The 23,775-nt window shown below is 40.0% G+C and overlaps 1 protein-coding gene across 1 annotated transcript in view; it reads left to right on the top strand.

The window, feature by feature from the left end:
• The window catches only part of igf1ra (insulin-like growth factor 1a receptor), a 195,121-nt gene that overhangs the window by 133,898 nt on the left and 37,448 nt on the right, over positions 1 to 23,775 (top strand). Inside the window, 5 exon segments of the mRNA XM_062042591.1 lie at positions 3,732 to 3,940; positions 4,020 to 4,146; positions 4,659 to 4,894; positions 6,389 to 6,556; positions 14,677 to 14,884. Coding sequence (XP_061898575.1) covers positions 3,732 to 3,940; positions 4,020 to 4,146; positions 4,659 to 4,894; positions 6,389 to 6,556; positions 14,677 to 14,884 — 948 coding nt within the window.

Below are 23,775 nucleotides of genomic sequence, written 5' to 3'. Positions count from 1 at the left end.
TTTCAAAGCAAGTTATCCATCAATTTGTACGTACAAAAATCAAATAACCAACTGCACAGGCAATAATATAATGAGGCGATTATACTTTTACATTCTTAGATTCACTGTTACAAACGGCCCTCTGAGGGCAGCCATGACTGCGATGTGGCCCTCCATGAAAAAAAGTTCGACACCCATGGTCTACTCTACGTCATTTAAAATCAATATTATCTGGAAATTGCCTTGTCCAAATACATTTGTACAGCGTTACTGAGTTTTTTCAGTGCCATTAGTACCATAGTCTTAATTCAGTATAGCAGTATTTGTACTGCTTTTATTTTGGTAGGTTTCTACTTCCTGTTTTTGTGGCATTAAGACTTATATTGAGACGTAAATCTCTGTAACTAGTAAAGCGCCATTTGTTTGTGCTATTTGACAGCAAGAAGATGCTACGCTGGCTTCTCATGCTAGTGCTAAAGGTCGGGAGGTTAAGTATTCTGGAAGATTTCACCAGCTTTTATTAAAACGTCTCACAGTAAATGTTACAGCGTTGGTCTCACTCCCGCAAAAGCATTGTCAATTGTGTACATTAACAAGCAAGCTTTTTCAAAAATGAGCAAAAGAAAAAGGTCCAAGGTCAACGAGTGTTTATAAGGGTGGGGGCTAGTTCAAGGCTCTCGAAGAGGGGAATTTTGGTCAAAAGGATGTGTAGCTAATTACTATTATTATAAATGAGGCTACAGTAGATACGGTTTTATTAATTGCCTCACCCTTCACTCAAAGTTTGAGCACACTGCATATAGTCCTGGATTGTCGCACTCCTAAATGCTTCAGTCACATGCAGCATTCTCACAGGAATGAGGCAAAACATACAACCTTACCTACTTAAGAATTTTACCTTTGTAGCATTCCTTAGCTATTTAAGACAGCTCGAACTTGAGGTTACATTCGGAGACATTATTCTTTACAAGGGGTTAGACGTACCAAAATGCACATCAGTGTCTCCAAAACAACATAGTGATAGTCAGGCAGGCCTGAAGGTCGAGAGGCAGGTACATTACTGTACGTGTGTGCGCTTAATCAAAACAATTTGAAGTCATTAAAGTTCAAAACAAGAGGGTCAATGTGAGTGTATATTTGCTACTATTTTATAGTTCTAGCCATATATGCTTGAGTTCATTTGACTATTTAACTTAGGGCTGCCCACACTTTTTCTGCAGGCGAGCTACTTTTGAATTGACTAAGTCGAAGGGATCTACGTCATTCATATATATCATTTATATTTATTTATGTCATGATCCGTGGTCCGGATCATGTTTTGTGTTTTCTGTTCGCTTTGGACTCCTTTAGTTCCTGTTTGTGCACCTCCTGAGTTTGTTTAGTCACCATGGTTACTTATGATTTTCACCTGCCTCTTGCGTTCGGGACGCTCACCTGTTGTTCATCAGAGACACTATTTAAGCCTGCCGTTTCCGGTCACTCGTCCTGGCTTCTTTGTTTGCTTTCCGCTACTGTCACGTAAGATTTCTTAGTTCATGATTCCAGTGCTAAGTTTTGCTTGTCTCCTAGCCTATGCTAAGCATTAGCTTCGAGTGCGATTGGCACGCGTTTCCTTTGACTTGTTTTCTGTTTTTGGTGCTTCTTTGTTTATTCAAAGAATAAAGTATGTTTCTACCTGCACGTCCTGTCCGGAGTCATCCCTTCTGCATCCCGGGAGAACAACCGCGCAGTAAGCCGCAACCAAACCGTGACAATTTATTTATGAAAGAGACGTTTTTGTTAACAAGTTTTCTGTCCAATACCAAGTGAAAGTGTTTGGTTTTTGGCATCTTATTTGCCCAGCTGCCATACTCGTTTTTATACACTTTACAAGAAATACATTGGCGGCAAACTCCGCAGCTTGCTAGCTTGTGCACGCTATCTTTCTGAGACTCTTATTTTGTTGGCGCAAGCAGGATGAAGCAGGGCTTTTACTGTGAAGACAGGAACTGTGCAGTCGGTCTTTAGAGTTTCGAGTCTCTTGAGATAAAAAGTGTTTCTCGCCTTCCTGTCTGTCATTTTTTCTTAATAATGATTTGGCAGCAGCCAGCGTCATCTCACAAGACCCTAGGGCGCCGTGATTGTCAATCAAGTGACTAAAGTGACGTCTTGGTGAAGATTGATGATCGCAAATTTTTAGGTCTATTTTTTTAATGCCTGGCTGGTGATCAACTGACACACCCTCCGTGATCGACAGGTAGCTCGCGATCGACGTAATGGCAGTTGGGAATGTTCAAATCTTACTTAAAGGCCTACTGAAATGAATTTTTTTTATTTAAACGGGGATAGCAGATCCATTCTATGTGTCATACTTGATCATTTCGCGATATTGCCATATTTTTGCTGAAAGGATTTAGTATAGAACAACGACGATAAAGTTCGCAACTTTTGGTCTCTTATAAAAAAAAGCCTTGCCCCTACCGGAAGTAGCGTGACGTAGTCAGTTGTTCGCTTCCTCATATTTTCCTATTGTTTTCAACGCAGCTAGAGCGATTCGGACCGAGAAAGCGACGATTACCCCATTATTTGAGCGAGGATGATAGATTTGTGGATGAGGAACGTTAGAGTGACGGACTAGAATGCAATGCAAAACATATCTTTTTTCGCTCTGACCGTAACTTAGGTACAAGCTGGCTCATTGGATTCCACACTCTCTCCTTTTTCTATTGTGGATCACGGATTTGTATTTCAAACCACCTCGGATACTATATCCTCTTGAAAATGAGAGTCGAGAACGCGAAATGGACATTCACAGTGACTTTTATCTCCACGACAATACATCGGCGAAGCTCTTTAGCTACTGAGCTAACGTGATAACATCTGGCTCAAATGCAGATAGAAACACAATAAATAAATCCCTGACTGGAAGGATAGACAGAAGATCAACAATACTATTAAACCATGGACATGTAACTACACAGTTAATAATTCTCAGCCTGGCAATGCTTAACAATGCTGTTGCTAACGACGCTGAAGCTAACTTAGCAACTTAGCAACCGGACCTCACAGAGCTATGATAAAACATTAGCGCTCCACCTACGCCAGCCAGCCCTCATCTGCTCATCAACACCCGTGCTCACCTGAGTTCCAGCGATCGACGGCGCGACGAAGGATTTCACCCGATCACAGATGCGGTTGGCGGCTAGCGTTGGCTAGCGCGTCTGCTATCCAAGTAAGTCCTCCTTGTTGTGTTGCTACAGCCAGCCGCTAATACACCGATCCCACCTACAACTTTCCTCTTTGCAGTCTCCATTGTTCATTAAACAAATTGCAAAAGATTCACCAACACAGATGTCCAGAATACTGTGGAATTTTGAGATGAAAACAGAGCTTTTTGTATTGGCTTCAATGGGCTACCGATACTCCTGTTTCACTGGCTACGTCACGCGCATACGTCATCATCCAAAGGCGTTTTCAACCGGAAGTTTAGCGGGAAATTTAAAATTGCACTTTATAAGTTAACCCGGCCGTATTGGCATGTGTTGCAATGTTAAGATTTCATCATTGATATATAAACTATCAGACTGCGTGGTCGGTAGTAGTGGGTTTCAGTAGGCCTTTAAAGTGTCAACTTTTGACAAAAACATATTGGAATTCCAGTTTAACTGCTTCATATATTGGAATTTGCAGTGATGGAACATGTATGAAGTTAGTGCTCAATGCTGCTCCCTGGTGGAAAAAAGGACGCTTTTTGATCCCCTTCTCTTCATCAGGATGTATTCATTCTCGGCCATCAACAACCAGCACCTACACGATCTTTGGGACTGGAGTCAGCACAACCTGACCATCCGAGCCGGACGTCTTTTTTTCCGCCTGAATCCCAAACTCTGCATGTCGGAAATCCACACCATGTGGAAAAAGACGGGCATCACCTCAAAGCCGGAAGAGGGTGACTTCCGCAACAACGGGGAAAGGGCAAGCTGTGAGTACGGCAGCGCTGTTGACAGGTACGTGGTGGATCTACGTAGTCTCACCGAGCACGTCCTCTCCTCTCACAACAGGTGAAAGCCACGTCCTGAGGATTCTGTCCAACAGCACGTCCAGCAACACGATCCGCCTGACATGGGAGCGCTACCAGCCGCGGGATTACAAAGGCCTTATCAGCTTCATGGTGTACTACAAGGAGGCGTAAGTGCTCAGAAGACGGCACATTATCCTATACAGCGCACTGTCATTACATATAAATAGCTCAACACTGAGGCTTGATGAAGGGTTTTCAAAACAAAAGCTTATTCTATGTTGTTGGGTTTTTTTTTGTGGGATAACATTTGTCCATGCTTGCTTTGCTTTAACTAGGCACACTTCACTGCCAAACCTTTTTTTTTGTTCTAATTTCAGAATCGTTTGCAAGATATTTGCACCATCAGGGTTTATTTTCTTCCATTCTGGCCTTGATTACTGCTCAGCATTTTGTTTGGCTGCCTGCAACTTTGGAATGTTATTTTTCTTTTTTCCTTGGCAGCGATGGCAATTACACATTTGTAAATAATGAGCGTGAAAAAAAAAGGAATCTCTTTTTTTTCAAGTCGCATGGTGTCTGCAGGCACAACCTAGAATTAGATTTATTTTCGCAAAACCAACCGTCCACTCTGAAATGCGGCAGATGTCATTCAGGGCCATGTTTTTGTTCTCCGTGCCAGGCCTTTTCAGAACATCACCGAGTTTGACGGTCAAGACGGCTGCGGCTCAAACAGCTGGCACATGGTGGATGTGGATCTTCCTCGGGATAATAATACCGACCCCAAAGTCGGCATTCACCACCTCAAACCCTGGACCCAGTATGCCGTTTTTGTCAAGGCCATCACCCTGCGGGTGGAGGACAAACACATTCCTGGTGCTAAAAGTGACATCATCTACATCCGCACACGACCATCACGTAAGTCAACAATCTAATACACAACAGAGGGATGGGCTTTGTAGCTCATTAGAGCTCAATTTTTCCACTACAGAGGGGCCCACTCAAATATTAACACTGAATTAGTAATCCTACTCTTGATTTTAATCATATTCAATAATTATAACCTACTTGTCAAATGATATTAAAACATGTGTAAATTTTATCAAGGCTTAGGTCAGGCTGATTACAAAAAAAATACTAATCAAATATACTGCAAAAGAAGGCACTCATCAAAATGATGAAAAAAATGTACCACACAATTATGCAGTGCTAAAATAAATAAATGCTATCTTAATTAGTAATAAATAATAATATATACAATACAGGCCAAAAGTTTGGACACACCTTCTCATTCAATGTGTTTTCTTTATTTTCATGACTATTTTCATGACTGGTCAAAAGTTTACATACACTTGTAAAGAACATAATGTCATGGCTGTCTTGAATTTCCAATAATTTCTACAACTCTTATTTTTTTGTGATTGATTGATTGGAGCACATACTTGTTGGTCACAAAAAACATTCATGCAGTTTGGTTCTTTTATGAATTTATTATGGATCTACTGAAAATGTGACCAAATGTGCTGAGTCAAAAGTATACATACAGCAATGTTAATATTTGGTTACATGTCCCTTGGCAAGTTTCACTGCAATAAGGCGCTTTTGGTAGCCATCCACAAGCTTCTGGTTGAATTTTTGACCACTCCTCTTGACAAAATTGGTGCAGTTCAGCTAAATTTGTTGGTTTTCTGACATGGACATGGAGCTTGCCACAAGCTTGTGGATGGCTACCAAAAGCGCTTTATTGCAGTGAAACTTGCCAAGAGACATGTAACCAAATATTAACATTGCTGTATGTATACTTTTGACACAGCAGATTTGGTCACATTTTCAGTAGACCCATAATAAATTCATAAAAGAACCAAACTTCATGAATATTTTTTGTGACCAACAAGTATGTGCTCCAATCACTCTATCACAAAAAAATAAGAGTTGTAGAAAATTATTGGGAACTCAAGACAGCCATGACATTATGTTCTTTACAAGTGTATGTAAACTTTTGACCCCGACTGTATATGCAGTGAGATGCAAAAGTGAAACTTGCACATAACATTATTTTATGCTGCCACAGATAGATTTATTATATTTTTAACATTCTTCTTTCACCTTATCCTTGTTCCAAAACACAGTTTGCCATTGAAGCTCGAACCGCCACTTGTTTGAATAGATTATTGATTACTAGTAGTGTGTCAAACAATCGAGGCATAGTGCAGTACATGGCTAAAACCTTTAAGTTGACTTTACGCGACAGAAGTTCAGCAACAGCCCGCAGACCTCCACTAGGGCAATACTGGCATATAAACAGAGGTTCAGAACAGTCAGAGAAGGATTATCCCAGCTAAAATAAATATTGTGTTGACATTATCCTCTCCGTCACTTCCTGTTTACAATTTACCTGTACTATTACCGCAGTACCGACTGTGCCCAAAGAACCCCGTGCCTTCGCCAACTCCTCCACCAAGCTGCTAGTGAAGTGGTCGCCACCGGTCTTCCCCAACGGTAACCTGACCTACTACCTGGTCCGCTGGCAGCAGCAACCTGAGGACCGGGAACTCTACTTGCATAACTACTGCTCTAAAGGTAAGACCCAATGTCAACATAGTGGAACCACCAAAGTCAAACAGTTATAACTTCAACACATGATTTGTTCACGTTCAGAAAATATTGAAAGTATAAATACTTTGTTTTACGGTCGTATTGTCATCACTATACAACCTTTGAGGGGCAGTAAACAGGAATTTTCCAATTCTGTGTGAAAGTGTAAAAATAAGTTAACCACAGTCAATAATAAAATTAGAAAATATGTAAAATTATATTATCCATGGCTGCGATGAGGTGGCGACTTGTCCAGGGTATACCCCGCCTTCCGCCCAAATGCAAATGGAGTAGGACCCAGCCAGAGAGAGGGACAAGCGATAGAAACTGGATGGATGGATGGTTTATTAAAGGGGAACTTTTAAAATGATAGGAATTTTGCCTATCATTTACAATTCCTATGCAAGACAAGAACACACTTTGTTTTTATGCATTCTATTTCACAATATACGATAAGTATGAGGTCGCTAGCAATGCTGCTAATTGGAGTACACTACTCTTGAAAAAAAAACATCCAAAAACCGCCAACAATACTCCATTTACAGCTCGTGACCTGCGTATTAGCCAAGTGTTAGCGATATTGTTAATATAATTGCTAACGTAGAGGAACTACTTTTAGCAGCGCCGTGATGAAAGAGAGGTATCTGGTTTATGCAGCTATTGACATACTGAGCTAGTGCATCGCCTCTGAGTTTGTAAAGCTAAATTCTAAAGTGGGGCCTGCGGGACAAATTTGGCCCGTTGTGCCATTTCCTTTGGCCCACCAAATGGTGGTTACCAAATGTAATACATATTTATGGTATTTACGTCAAAAAGTCGCAACTTCACTATAGAGCTGTGATCTCAAATTCAAATGCAGCTAGTTAGCCTATGAAAAATAATTGACAGATTTTACAATTAAAAAAAACTTGTAGCTCAGTCACCAGAAATTGAACGTAAAAACAATTTTTAAATTTACAGTATTTTAGTCTAAGTTAACCACTGTTAATTTTACACAAAAATTCTAGTGACTGAGCTGCTAGTATTTTTTATCGTAAAATCTGTAGTTTTTTGTACAGGCTAACTAGTTGTGTTTGAATTTGGGACCCCTGCTCTATGGTATAGTTGTGACTTCTTGGCGCTCTTTATGGAGAAGGATAGTCTTGGTCGCCATTTTTCGCCTATGTCCTACAATAAAAACCTAAACGCTTTGAAATTTTGCATCCTCCATATGTCTAATCTGTCTGGGTAAAGTTTGAAAGCGATCGGATAAATATATAGGATAGGATAGGATAGGATAGGATAGGTCTTTTATTGTTATTGCACAAGTACAACGAAACTTTGTTTTCAGCGCAAACCCGTTCAAGATTAGACAAACAAACAGTGTACAGGGTTACAGAACAGGAACGCTGATGGGTCGCCACAAGGCACCCCGTAAAAGATGGGGAAAAAGGTAAAACGCTGGGGAAGGATGAGTAAAAAAATACAATCTAGACTGGGCTCCTAAGGGGGCCCAGTCTGGAGTGGGAAAAAACCTCCGTAGCAAAGCACATATACATATTACAACATACATCTCGAGATATCTAGCAACAGAGGGAAGGGGCGGAGTAATGGTGGTAGGCCGCAGCTCTCGGCGCTGACCATCCTTCCATCACCCTTATGGGATTTGCGTCGAGGGTGTTTGGTTTGGGGGGTTGGGGGGGGGGGGTGTATGTGTGGCGTATATTTTTGTGGATGCATGTTGTTTGTATGTAAGCCTACAGTGTGTCTCTGTTCCGGGGCCTTGATTCTTGTGCAGCCGATAAGTCCAAAGTCAACAACAACAAGTGTGTGTCCATGAGAGACAAGAAGGGAGTTTGTTGTGTCTTCGCCGCACTGTCCTTCGGGAGAGTCTCGAAGCCAGGGAAACAATCCAAGTTAGAATGTTTTGTATGCGAGTGAAAATGAAAATTTGCTTTTCACTCTAAATTGTCTATGACTGGTCCTCAAAAATCCTGTTAGACAGACAGTCCGATGTTATCCAAGAATGTCCACAGTTCTTCTCGCTTCCTCCAATCATTCGTGGCAGATTTGGGGTACTTTGAAGACTGCCAGCAACTTCCAATTTTTGGACAAACCAGAGCAACGCTTACTCCAATCAGCAGATGTCCTGTTGTCATAATTCCGAATAGTTAGATATCTTCACGTCCTCGACGAAAAGGGTCGCCAGGAACGCAGCACTCCTTCTTCTCCCAAGAGTCCGTCGCGTGTCCAGCAACAACCGCTTCGTCACGACAGCAGGTTCCCCCAAAACCAAGATCTTGTCAATTTCGTTGAGGCCAGTTAAATAGTTCCAATGTTTAGATTTGGAGAGCAGTGCAAAAAGAGGCAACAAGAAAGTTAAGACAAGACAAAGAAGCAAGCAGGAGAGATAAGGGAGAGGGAAGGGGAGTGTCCACCCTCGATGAGTGCCAGAGAGAAAGCTCTACATATATATACTGGTTACAGAACAATACCTGGAAATGGCGAAAATCTGCAGAAAATGACTTCTGAATGTTTTGAGGTTAAAATGTACATACAAGATGCGATGTTGCATGTTCACTGAATTAGGCACGCGACTGTGTGACTCTACTACCTCATATTTATATTCGGCAGTATGAAACTAAATTCCTCACTCGTGCTGCTGTTGAATCGCTGTTTGGCCCGTGGACCATTGGCACATTTTCACTTTGGCCCTTGGAGGCAAAACGTTTGGCACTCTTGTTGTAGATCATAAATCATGCCTCTCCTTTGGAAAGTAGAAGGATGTGGCCATAAATCAAGAAGTTGGTCACCTTTGACATTCAACTTAGACCTGAAAATAGCGAGGCAAACAGAAAAAGAGGCCCGGATTATGATTAATTCTTCATCTTAGCGGGAATATATGAACATCCCATCAGTTGGCATCCCAGTGAGAACAGACATTGTGCAGTAAGTGTTTGTTTTGTTATGTTCATAGTTTGTATTTCATGTTTAGCACTTAGCAATAGTGCTACGTGCTGAATCTGCTTATCACTCAGCTTCTAAAACTTGTAGCATATAGGCTCAAAAATATAAGGCTCTGAATCATCATTGTCTTTGTTGTCTCTCATGAAGTCTGTCCTGATTAGTAGTAGGGCTCGGCAGTATACCGGTGTTATGGTTAATACCGGTATAATTTGGAAAGTGTTACGGTTACTAAGGGGAGGTGACGGCAAACAGACACCAGGGAGAAGTATGTACAATTATTTATTTATATATATATATATATATATATATATATATATATATATATATATATATATATATATATATATATATATATATATATATATATATATATATAAATATAATAATAATTAACAATACTAATAAACTAGAATGGGGTGTGACAAAATCCAAGAGTGTATGAGTATGACTATGTGTGTAGATTAGCTGAAGTGTGTGTTACCAAGTGTTGCACGAGAGAAGAGGAAGTCCAGGAGGCAGGCAGGTGATCCGGGGCGATAAAGAGGCGTCAGAATCCAGGGACGAGCGAAGAGTCGGAAACGAGGAAGGCAGTCCAAAACACAGGGGGAGATCCAGGGAAAAGTGAGACGCACAGCTCACTGTCCAGGCGACGGAGGGTACTGCGGGGACACGGGAGAAGACAGGGGGTCAAGGCACGGAGAGGAAACAAGGAGAGAGAGCTAAAGCTTCGCTTACGGGTCACCATGAGAAAAGTAAGTTCCCGCGCCGATCCTTGGGTCCACCCTGCCTTTATCCGGCACGCTCTCATCAGTATCAGGTGTGCAGATAGCCGGTGAGTGTTTGCAGCTGGCGGCTGCTGCAGGGCGGAGACGCGCGCGGCGCGTCCTTGGATTTGCGCGGCCGTGGGCGTGTCCCAAGGTGCGCACGGATGGCAGGGGTCTGAGCCGTAACAGAAAGTGGTATATATTTGAGACAATACTGCCATATGATACCGGTATCTTTTGATGTCCCTTTGTTATGGCCGTTTGCCCTTCTCTGTGCCTGCGCTGAAAACTGCTTACACATAATAACGGCTAAATTATTACTTCATAAGAATAAACAACACGTTACGTTACTACTTACAACAAAAATAATCAGTACTCTTAACACTGATTATCAAGCCGTAAAAAACTAAGGCAACCTTAAGCACTTTGCACGTTTTTTTAAGATACCGTATACCGCCATTTGGACAAAAAATACCACAGTATCACTTTTGGTCCCTGTCGCCCGACCCTAATTAGTAGTGTTGTTGTTGTTGAAGGAAATAGCTGTGATGCGTCTGTGAAATGAATTTGCCGCCGTATGCTTAAAATGACCAATATATGTAAATAATATATGTTTTTGTGAATGTGCCTGTTACTACATTACATATATACTTACAGCATTTATATAAAACGTTGATTTTTGAATGTTGTTAGAGCGCTTTATAAGGGGTATAGATTGATTGGATTTGCTGGCGTTTATTTACAAGTGAGAATGCATAAAAAAAGAAAAACATGTGTTCTGGTCTCACATAAAGATTGTAAAAGATGGGCAAAGTTCCCCAAAAAAGTGCAGTTCTATAAATACAACACCACCACCACCATCAGCTAGCAAGCATATGTTGCTAATAGTGGGTTAATAGAACAGATTCAACAATTCAATATCTATATTTTTCACATCTGGCCTTGCGGCCTGAATTAAATGATTGGCTTTCATGGCTGTCAATCACGGCGGCACCGCGCTAGTTATTGCAAAGCGGATGTGATGGTGGCTATATTGATGTTGAACAGATGAGTGAAATCATACTGTTTGCTTTTCCAAACTCTGCTTTTAAAAAATGTTGTTGACCTATTTCATACTTGCCAACCCTCCCGTTTTTAGCGGGAGAATCCCGATATTCAGCGCCTCTCCCGACAACCTCCCGACAGAGATTTTCTCCCGACAAACTCCCAGTATTCAGCCGGAGCTGGAGGCCATGCCCCCAAAAAAAAAAGTCTGCCGCAGCTGCGATTGTACCTGACCAGCCTCCGGGTACAAGTACTGGAGTACCAATTGCTTGCCAGGGAAGATCTTCCCCAGGAAGCAAGGATTGACCGGTTTTGGGCCATGCTAGGGAGAGATTCCACACTCTTGTGCATTCGATGAAAGAACTTTTGTGCGTGCCACACAGCAATGCATCATCAGAGAGGGTGTTCAGCATGGTTAGAAAAATAGTGACAGAGAATAGAAAGAGGATGGACAATTCAACCCTTAACAAAGCATTGTACTTTCAAGTACAAAAATGAGTAGATGAGTGTTGTGTGTGTGTGTGTATATGTGTAAATAAATGAACACTAAAATTAAAGTATTTCTTTTATATATATATATATATATGTATATATATATATATATATATATATATATATATATATATATATATATATATATATATATATATATATATATATATATATATATATATATATATATATATATATATATACATATATATATATATATATATATATATATATATATATATATATATATATATATATATATATATATATATATATATATATATATATATATATATATATATATATGTAACGGTGTAGAAACAGACGTTCATTATGCTTGATTAAATTATGAATGAAGTGTTGCAACAGCGCGCCTGTTGCTGGCGAGAAGTGGTATGTACTTTACCTGCGAGAAGTGCTCAGAACTGTGCCTTCCAACTCATAATCCCGTGACCCAAGTGGACTCACAGTCTCACAATTTGCACTGTTTTGCAGGACACTGTAATAAAATAAATTCATAATCCACCTGGTGCCAGTGATATGTTGAAGCGACAGCAGTGTGGAGCTGCATTTTGCCACATACAGTTGTGGACCGTCACATATATATATATATATATATATATATATAAATATATATATATATATATATATATATATATATATATATATATATACATATATATATATATATATATATATATATATATATATATATATATATATATATATATATATATATATATATATATATATATAGCTAGAATTCACTGAAAGTCAAGTATTTATATATATATATATATATATATATATATATATATATATATATATATATATATATATGTATATATATATATATATATATATATATATATAGCTAAAATTCACTGAAAGTCAAGTATTTATATATATATATATATATATTTTTTTTTTTGAGACACTTGTGATTTAGGGCTATATAAATAAACATTGATTGATTGATTGATATATATATATATATATATATATATATATATATATATATATATATATATATATATATATATATATATATATATATATATATATATATATATATATGAAATACTTGAGTTGGTGAATTCTAGCTGTAAATATACTCTCCTCTTAACCACGCCCCAAACCACGCCCCCCCAACCACGCCCCCCCCAAAGCCCGAACACCCCCCCCCTCCCATCTCCCGATATTGGAGGTCTCAAGGTTGGCAAGTATGACCTATTTGCGTGTGGTCATACTAGGAAGAAGGCGGGCTCTGACGCTCGTTCCCTCTGGGCAGCTGCCTAGCCAGCAGGCACAAGACATTGATGCAACGTTGATTGTACATACATGTCCTTTATAACTGACTTTTAAATAGCGTTGCAAAATAGTTGTATTTGTAAATTGAGACAACATTGATGTCCAATGTTGGGTCTACGTTGTTAGTTGGGAAATGACCACATTTCAATGGTCAAATCAACGTCACAAACTCACATTGAATGAATGTTGTCAAAAAGATGTTGTTTCAACGTTGTATTTATGTTGTAGAATATTGGTTGCGAAAGGAACAAAATTCAATAGTCAAATCAACGTCAGAACCCAACATTGATTAAAGGTCGTCAAAAAGCATGTTGTTTCAACGTTATGTTTGAGTTGCTCAACATCAGGACCTAATTCAAAAAGTTTGCAACGTTGTTTTAATGTTGTGTGCCCACTGGGTAACCATATCAAAAATGGTATATAAATTAATATATTATAGTGTAAAAATAAGTTAACAACGGTCAATATTTAGATCAGTGGTTCTTAACCTGGGTTCGATAGAACCCTAGGGGTTCGGTGAGTCGGCCTCAGGGGTTCGGCGGAGGTCAAAACACACCCGACTCATCGTGTAAATACAAACTTCTCCCTATCGGCTTATTACGGATACGGCAACAGCTGACTGATTGGCAGGTGTGTAATTTGTTGTGAGTTTATGCACTGGGTTGGTTTTGTTGTTTGAACAAGGTGATGTTAATGCACGGTTCATTTTGTGCACCAGTAAAAAAACATGGTAACACTTTAGTATGGGGAACATATTCACCATTAATTAATTGCTTATTAACATGCAAATTAGTAACATATTGGCTCTTAACTAGTCATTATTAAGTACTTATTAATGCCTTATTCGGCATGGCCTTATTATAACCCTAACCCGCTAACCCTGACCCTAACCCTAACCAAATAACTCTAAATTAAGTCTTTGTTATTTAGAATATGTTCCCCATACTAAAGTGTTACCAAAAACATATAACTTTGTCTTGAATTTGAAAAAAAAAACATTTTATTTTTCACTAAGGAAGGGTTGGGTGAATGCGCATATGAAACTGGTGGGGTTCGGTACCTCCAACAGGGTTAAGAACCACTGATTTAGATAATAAAAATATGTATATATTACGATGTACAAACAAGCTTTGGAGCGTCGTCTTGTAGCACGATTGCTAAACATTTCAAATAACAACAAAAAAATGTGACTTATAATGTTTACTCTCACAGGGATGTTGCACTTGTACGCTCTTTGCTCCTCAGCGATGATGCTGTGATTTTATGCTGCTGCTGCTGACAACTTTTTACTTCTTTTATGCATGGTTTATTTCCTAGATTTAACTTTTCCTAACTCAAAGGCAATACAGCAGGAACAGCTCAAGCTCCTTCTTCCACTCCTTTATTTAATGGCGAGTGGCAACTAACATTATTAGCAGCTCAAGCTAGCTAGTAGCTAAGTAAATGGAGAACCCCTCTAGATTCACAATGACAGTGCTCTCTGTCTTTGCATCCAACTCTAATGGGGGAAAACACATGCCTAAATTATTCAATTTCTTCCAAAAACAGAGCTGAAGGTCCCAATCCGGATCCCGGCAACAGGATTCACAGACATGGAGGAGCTTACCAAGCCCACCAAGTCAGACCTGTCTGGTCCAAAGAAGGGTCCCTGTTGCGTTTGCCCCAAGACGGCCGAGGAGAAAGATCGAGAGAAGGACGAACGAGTCTTCTTGAAAGTCTTCGAGAACTTCCTTCACAATTCCATCTTTCTGCAGAGGTACAGTAACTGTGACTTGTTTGTGACACCTCCCCCTGACAGGGTCCGCTGCTGTGGGCTCTCCCTTTTGTGTAGATGAGGAGACACGCTGAGCCGGATCCAAAGCCCTCTTTAACTCTCTTGTGCCTTTTATGTCGGCATGGCAACGGCAGCGCAGAGGGCATTTGGACATAGCATGCGTCGATTCAGGCTTTGCAAACAAAGCCCGCGTGAGTGAGAGAGGTGATTAAGGAGTCTGAAGGGTCTAGTTTGGCTGCTCACCCTTTAGGCCGCTTAGGCTTTTGTTCTCCTCAATAGCCAGCGACATCTGTGTTGTGTTATCGTTTAACTTAGCTCGTGGCTACGGATGTTTCACACTGTTTCAAAGACTCCCTTCCTCTCCCACACTCATGTTGACAATCCATGCGCAGGTGTTTTCCATTCACTTCCATCCATCACAGTTGATACACTTGTTGGTTTATAGTAAGAACACTCGGCAGGTATCTTATAAATCCATTGTGTAATTGATGCCTTTCAGCCGACAAAGATCGTTCATCATTGTTTTTTTCCCAAACTCTTGCTCATGGTGAGTAGCATTGATGCGGCTTTGAAGAAGGAAGGATTAAATATAGCTTCGTATTGTAACCGAGCTCCTCCTCCCCTGGCTGGCTGTTTTGATTTGTTACAGTATAGATGTCCAGGGTTTGTCTCTCGCAGAGTTTCGATCCCAGATGAAGGGAGATTCAAAGAAGTGAGGAAAATCTCCACATTTTTTCGAACCAAGGGACTGCTCTTAAGTGCCTGTACAGTACAGGCAATGTCTACATCTGGTTGTTTCATCGTGTATACAGTAATGTGCAGACAGTATCAGTACGATCCCCTGCTTGCCCAAAAGTTCATTTTCAATACTCTTATTTGCATTTAAAATGTAGAGTAACGGAATAATGTAAATTGGTCACAGTAAATGTACACTTGACTGGAGAACCATTATACAACTCATTTTCTTAATGGCACAACAACAACAGCCCTGTTTTCTGTCATTCATTAATGAATGTAACATAAACCTCAATTTATGAACTTTCTTTGCAAACTTTTCGATTTCCAAACTATTAGATCGAGCCAGGTATGCCTCTGTACAAACGCTTCATTCATTTATGTTGTGTCCTGCTGGCAGCCATTTTTGATTGCTTGTATTTAAGAGATTGACAGCAAGTATTCACTTGTGATGAGAACAGACTTTAATGGAAAAATATGCCAAAAGACACTACCTCTCGTTCAGCGACATTTCTTCCAAGAGCATACTCACGCCACTCCTTTCTCCCCCTCTGTCTGCTCTTTTCTCGCCTCTGCCAGCTGCTCATTTGTGAATGTTAATGTAAAGTGGATTTTACTTTTTGAAATGTTTATTATTGTAGCAGTATGGTTGTTAAAGTTAAGGATTTTTGTGATTTCTGATCGTTTGTGAGGGCACCAAAGGGACTTCTGTGTGTGTGGATGTGTTAGCAGAGCAGTGTACGCAGGACAGTCTCAGCTTTTTGTTGTTTTGGCTTGTTCATAAAGAGATAGTTGGTCCACCACCTCCTTTTTACGTTTGTTTGTTACACAGTACTGTATAGCACTTAATATTATCTTCAAAGCGTACACAGCTTAAAATATGGACTTTTGTCAAGGCTGGAACCCATTGTACATATTTATATTGTTTCTTATGGATACATTTGCTTCAATACACAAACTTTGCAATTTACGAACCCTGTTCAATAACCAATTAAGTTTGTAAATCAGGGTTTCACTGTACTTTGTTTGCAAGGGAGTCAACTTAGAATAGTTGACTCCAGTAGTACCTCAACTTAAAATCGCATTGTGCTACAGGTCCGAGCTCCTAACTCAAGACACGTGTATTTAAAATCAGTGCCGCCCATTAAAATGAATCAAAATTAATATCCATGCCTGTCCCACACAAAACATCCCAATTTTAACATTTAAAATGTCTTTTAAAAAGAAAAACAAACTTTCAGATAATAAATATTGTTTGAAAATCAATACAATAGAATGTACTACAAACAACTACAGTAATTTTACTTTACTAATAGTAGTAAAGTACAGCATTAACCTTTGGAGAGAGGACTAATGCAGTATTGGGATTCTCCCTTAGGGAGGGAAGAGTCCACCCTGATCCTTCAATTCTAAGGCTGTCTGAAGTGATGAGAGGCAACTAGAATTGAAGATTAATAATTTATTCTAAACAAAAAAGACTAAGTACAAACAGTATCAATAGCAGCGCTGGAGAGCAAACCCAACCTAAAGTTCGGAGCAATATCTAAAATGGTCGGCCGCCTCTCATGCGTTTGTCCATCTGCTCTGCCTGGACGGGGCTCGAAACTAAAAGTTAACTTGGTGAGTGTGTGCCGAGCGCACACAAATTCTTCTCCGCTCTCCCACTTGCACCTGGTACATCCTAACGCCATTAAAACCGGAGAGAATATTCCTATATGTCAGTTTGCATAGATAACAAACAAGGTGAGATCTCTGTTTTTATCCTTGGAGCAAAATCGAAGGCCAAAGTACATTTATTCCAAGGCGTTCTATTCTGGTCAAAGAAGGGAAAATGTTCCTCTAACAGCGGTGTCCTCTTCGGCCTGTTTCTCCGTAGGTGTAATAATAGGAATTGTTATTGTTGTTTATTTTGTCTGAGAGTGATGGACCGGAGAGGTCAGAGTGGTAGCCGACATGTGTGTCTGCATAAGACCCAGTGAGCAAGGGTAATGTTTGACCAACCAGTCGGTAGAGTCAGGAGACCGGATGGACTAAAACACGTCGGGTCCCCCGTTGTTTTGGCACAGAGGCTGGATCCTGCTTTGGGGTGGTGCTGCGCTTGGCTGGCCCCCGGATCGGCTCCATGGTTGGTCATCCTTTTGGTGGTTTGTTTTTCTAAGTCGGTGGATTCCGATCGATCTCTGGCTCTATTCAAATTTGCATCATGAAGCATGACAAGAAGGCCAGAACCAGCTTGTATTTCAAAATACTCCTAAATTGGGGTACGATTGTATTTGGTGTAGTGTGATTCGATATCAACTTGGCAGTGAAATTGTCGTACATTGAAACCTGGGACATTGATATACTTTTAACGTTTAATATTTCCCATTTAACTATTATCTTGATATTATTGTACACGTTTGTTACGAGTGTTTTGTAAAGCACCAAGATCCGACCTACTCCTTTATTTCAGGGCACTTATAATCCGGTTTTTCGCATATTTCCATTAATTTAATAAATGTGATGGGAATGAATTTACTGTTTCTTACTGCAAATGCAATGTTTTTTTTAAAAGTTGCAAGTGATTAACGCTTATTTAGTAAAAAATAAAATAAATGTAAAACTGCATCAATATACCGTATTTTCCGCACTATAAGGCGCACCTAAAAACCTCCAATTTCCTCAAAAGCTGACAGTGCGCCTTATAATCCGGTGCGCCTTATATATGGACCAATATTGAGCCACAACAGGTCTCGCAACTACGGTAACTACGCCGACTTCATTTTCCCCCTTCTACGGCTGCTTACCGTAGAAGAAGAAGCGTTTCTTCTTCTACGTGGGAAAATGAAGTTGGCGGCTGCTTACCGTAGAAGAAGAAGCGCTTCTTCTTCTACGGGGGAAAATGAAGTCCCGTAGTTGTGAGACCTAAACTTTATGTAAAGACCCAAAAATGGCTCCTATTAAGAGACACGCTTACGACACAGAGTTTAAACTCAAGGCGATCAGTCACGCAGTAGAACACGGGAATAGAGCAGCAGCGAGAGAATTTAACATTAACAAATCAATGGTGCGGAAGTGGAGGAAGCAACATGATGACCTCCGCCAAGTAAAGAAGACTAAACAGAGTTTCCGAGGGAACAAAACGAGATGGCTACAGTTGGAGGACAAACTCGAACAGTGAGTTATTGAACAGAGAGCAGCAAGTAGAAGTGTCAGTACAATCACTATTTGTTTTGTTGACATTCCCTTTAGCGCAGCTCCATCTAATGGATGCATAACGTAACCCCAGCCTCTACTGTAGCGTCTATTCTATGCGCCTTATAATGCGGTGCGCCTTATATATGAACAAAGTTTTAAAATAGGCCATTCATTGAAGGTGCGCTTTATAATCCAGTGCGCCTTATAGTGCGGAAAATACGGTACATAAATTAAAGATGCATCAATAATCGATTTTTAATCGAATGGTAGCTCCTCAATCGTAATTGTAATCGAATTGTGATGTGCCCAAAAATTCCCACCTTTACTTTACACCAATTTCCTTGACCTAGCCACACACAAAGACCTCCATCCTTTTCCAAGTTTACATCTGTTTTGCCGTGTATCTGGAGCACAATAGTTTGATATGTCTGGGAACCCTTTATCACTCTACAAATCTTTTTTTGATAAAGTATAGGGATCTGTTTATTTGTTTATCTGCGTGTTTAAAGTGGAAAAAGTCACTCACAGTCAACTGATCTAACGAATGTGATTGTACTATGAAAATCACTAGTCAAAAACAGCCCTATCAAAAACATGCATTTTTCAGTGTTTCGTTGGCATCATTTCTGGAAACATGCACATTTTTAGAAGTTTGTATTTTCCGTCTTGTGAAATCACAGTTATATTTGGAGTATGGTAAAATTGTTTGTATCGGTACTTAAGGTATCAACATAGCCCAAAATGCTCCGTCTTTCTTTAATTTTGATTACTTTTTTTGCAAATCAAATCAAATCAAATTTTTTTTATATAGCATATTTTTATACAAAGACAAGTGGCAAACACAAAGTACTGTACAAAAAAAATAGAATAGAAGAAAACACACACACACACACACACACAGTAACAAAGCAAAACAAAACATGGCATGGCACTGAGGATTTGAAGAAAAGACGGTAAAAGGTCTTATATTATTTTTAAACAATTGTCTAGGAGGCCCCACTCTCTGTAAAATCTATCTTTTATCTTTTATCTATTTAAAAGTGCTTTCGATAAGCCCTACTGGAAGGTTGCAAAGGGGTTGAACATTTCCGAAAAAGTTGACCTACTTAGAGCTAAGGTTCCAATAGGGTGCAACATTTCCGTAAAGTTTTTTTTTAATATATCTTAGAAATATTCCATATTGAAAACTTGATTCATTTGATGAAAACGCGAAATAAAATGCAGCAGTCACGTTAATACAGTACATAACACAAAATTCCCCAGGTCAACTTCCCATAGACATTGACTGGAAACTTTCCAGGAAATTGTCCACCCCTTTGCAGCCCTACTTACCTGTGTCTGTGGCTTTAATGCTAATGAGCTGTGTGAGATGTATCCCTTTTTGTTACATACAGCACTGTAACTCTGCACTTGTCCAACATACTACATGCCATATCCTCTTCCTGAAGGCCAGCATCTGCTGCAGTAGACATTTGTGTTTTGCTATAGTTTTTTTTATTTTTTATATGTAACTGCTGACAACAGAGGGTATATTAAATACAACATTAACAATGTGGAGGAGAACACAAATGTTAGCAACATTAGAATAGCTATTTGAGCTACAGTGCTAACATTACAGTCACATTCTAACAGCAACATCATGCTATGATTTGTCTATTCGGGGAAAAAAAACGGTTAAACTTGCAGCTTCCACTGACGCTAGTTATTTTAGGACGTGTAGCGAAGCTTGCTTGTTTGTAAAGCTGTCCTATTTAAAGCCTGCATACATGAAGACAGGCTTATCTCACAGGGGACTTCTTCAGGATGTCATGAAAACTTCAAAAACGAGCATCCCTTTTTTTTTTAAAAAAGCGAGCAAATAAGCGAGGGGAGGTGAAATATTTTTCTTACATTTGGTGGCCATAAACTCTGTGGCCACAATTTTGTATAATCTTGGAACTTTAACTATGTCATTTAAGCAGACCTTATTATTGGAGTCTGATTACTTTGGTGAACAGCTTTATTGGTTTGTATTAGTGTTGTCCCGATACCAATATTTTGGTACCGGTATCGGTACCAAAATTATTACGATACTTCTCGGTACTTTTCTAAATAAAGAGGACCACAAGAAATTGCATTATTGGCTTTATTTTAACAAAATCCTACGGTACATTGAACATATGTTTCTTATTGCAAGTTTGTCCTTAAAGGCCTACTGAAATGAAATGTTTTTATTTAAACGGGGATAGCAGATCCATTCTATGTGTCATACTTGATCATTTCGCGATATTGCCATATTTTTGCTGAAAGGATTTAGTAGAGAACATCGACTAAAAGTTCGCAACTTTTGGTTGCTGATAAAAAAAAACCTTGCCTGTACCGGAAGTAGCGTGACGTCACAGGTTGAAAGGCTCCTCACATTTCCCCATTGTTTACAATGCAGCGAGAGCGATTCGGACCGAGAAAGCGACGATTACCCCATTAATTTGAGCCAGGATGAAAGATTCGTGGATGAGGAACGTGAGAGTGAAGGACTAGAGTGCAGTGCAGGACGCATCTTTTTTCGCTCTGAGCGTAACTTAGGTACAAGCTGGCTCATTGGATTCCACACTTTCTCCTTTTTCTATTGTGGATCACGGATTTGTATTTTAAACCACCTCGGATATTATATCCTCTTGAAAATGAGAGTCAAGAACGCGAAATGGACATTCACAGTGACTTTTATCTCCACGACAAAACATCGGCAAAGCACTTTAGCTACGGAGCTAACGTGATAGCATCGGGCTTAACTGCAGATAGAAACAAAAGAAATAAGCCCCTGACTGGAACGATAGACAGAAAATCAACAATACTATTAAACCATGGACCTGTAAATATACGGTTAATGCTTCCCAGCTTGGCGAAGCTTAACAATGCTGTTGCTAACCACACCATTGAAGCTAACTTAGCTACGGGACCTCACAGAGCTACGCTAAAAACATTAGCTATCCACCTACGCCAGCCAGCCCTCATCTGCTCATCAACACCCGTGCTCACCAGCGTTCCAGCGATCGACGGAGCGACGAAGGACTTCACCCGATCATCCGTTCGGTTGGCGGCTAGCTTCGGATAGCGCGTCTGCTATCCAAGTCAAAGTCCTCCTGGTTGTGTTGCTGTAGCCAGCCGCTAATACACCGATCCCACCTACAACTTTCTTCTTTGCTGTCTTCATTGTTCATTAAACAAATTGCAAAAGATTCACCAACACAGATGTCCAGAATACTGTGGAATTTTGAGATGAAAACAGAGCTTTTTGTATTGGATTTAATGTGTCCGCATACTTCCGTTTCAACGATTGACGTCACGCGGAAGTTTAGCGGGAAATTTAAAATTGCACTTTATAAGTTAACCCGGCCGTATTGGCATGTGTTGCAATGTTAAGATTTCATCATTGATATATAAACCATCAGACTGCGTGGTCGGTAGTAGTGGGTTTCAGTAGGCCTTTAAATAAAATAGTGAACATACAAGACAACTTGTTTTTTTTAGTAATAAACAAACAAAGGCTCCTAATTTAGCTGCTGACATATGCAGTAACATATTGTGTCATTTTACATTCTATTATTTTGTCAAAATTATTAAGGACAAGTGGTAGACCGGTACTTTTTAGAGGTGGTATAGTACCGAATATGATTCATTAGTATCGCTGTACTATACTAATACTAGGAACCTACAACCCTAGTTTATATACAGTGGAACCTCGGTTTACGAACCCCTCTATTTGCAAACTTTTCTATTTACAACCTTTTAGATCACGCCAAATATGCCTCTGTGTGCGAACGCTTCATTCAGTCACTCATTTTGTGTCACGCCTGCAGGCAAAAAGCAGGGCACAGTATTGTTGCGGCGGCGGAGCCCCTCTACGTCACTTTTGCTGCACAGGACTCTCCTAGTCACTTCTCAGCACTTCAGCCTGTGTGTCTTTTGTGTATGTTTTTCCTCCTTTGACAAGTTTTGTCCATTGTGCTAAGTCAATATGAGTCCCAAAAAGACAACAGACCAGCGTGGAAAGAAGGAGTTTAAAAAAAGATTATTTACGAGGATTACATTAATGGCGCTTACAAGTATGGAAATCAAGTTTTAATTGTGATGAGACTGGACACACAGCGATCGAGGTACTGTATCATAAACAACACCATGATGCCTGCCGGTGGAATCATTATGTCGTCTGCGACCATGCATCTCTGTTTTAGCGATGACTTTGGTGTCTTAAAAAGCTCTCAACTTCACATGTCTGTTCAGTTGGCAGTGAGTCCTATGTTTCCCCTCCTGGGGAGACGCTGCCTGGAAATGTACATCTGGAATGTAGAAGAATGAGGAAAGAGCCCCTGAGCTCGCACTGTCTACTGAACTCTTGAAGACAAACAGAAAGTAAGAAAAGACAAACAGGTGGGGGAAAACTTTGGCTTCTAAGGTCGAGAGCTCATAATGTGTCCCCACTCGATGCAAGGTGTCATAACGGCTTTCATCTAAGGATCCCGTTACGTAAAAGTAGCTCTTTTTTTAGCAGGCCGGGTCACGACACCGGCTGTAGTAACTCACTTAGTTATAAGGTCACGCTTCAGTCAGCTGAGGACCTGCTCATGACGTTGGCACTGCCCTGTTTAACCCGACACTTTTAGGTCACAACATTCCTAAAAACAGACTTCGATTCATGCATCTGCACACAAAAGTGAACGTTATATTTTTGGTGCCATTTCTTCGCTGCTTGGCTCTCGGGATTGTACCACACCACTTCTAACTGCCTGGGAGGAATGTTAACATGTGTGTGTGTGACTGCTCTTTCCCAGGCATCAGTCTGCCTTTTTGGGACAGATGGACGGGCGGTGGGGAATCATGTCTCCTCAAACACTTCAAGCTTTCATCTTGGGAAACTTGCTACTATTCCCATACACTTTTTATAAACCACTTTCACAAACAAACATAGATGTAGTAGACACACC

Source organism: Entelurus aequoreus, linkage group LG03 (genome assembly GCF_033978785.1).
Source record: "Entelurus aequoreus isolate RoL-2023_Sb linkage group LG03, RoL_Eaeq_v1.1, whole genome shotgun sequence".
In the NCBI taxonomy this organism is placed as follows: Eukaryota; Metazoa; Chordata; class Actinopteri; order Syngnathiformes; family Syngnathidae; genus Entelurus; species Entelurus aequoreus.
The sequence above is the reverse complement of the archived record's forward strand: the minus strand, read 5'-3'. Positions and strand labels throughout refer to the sequence as shown.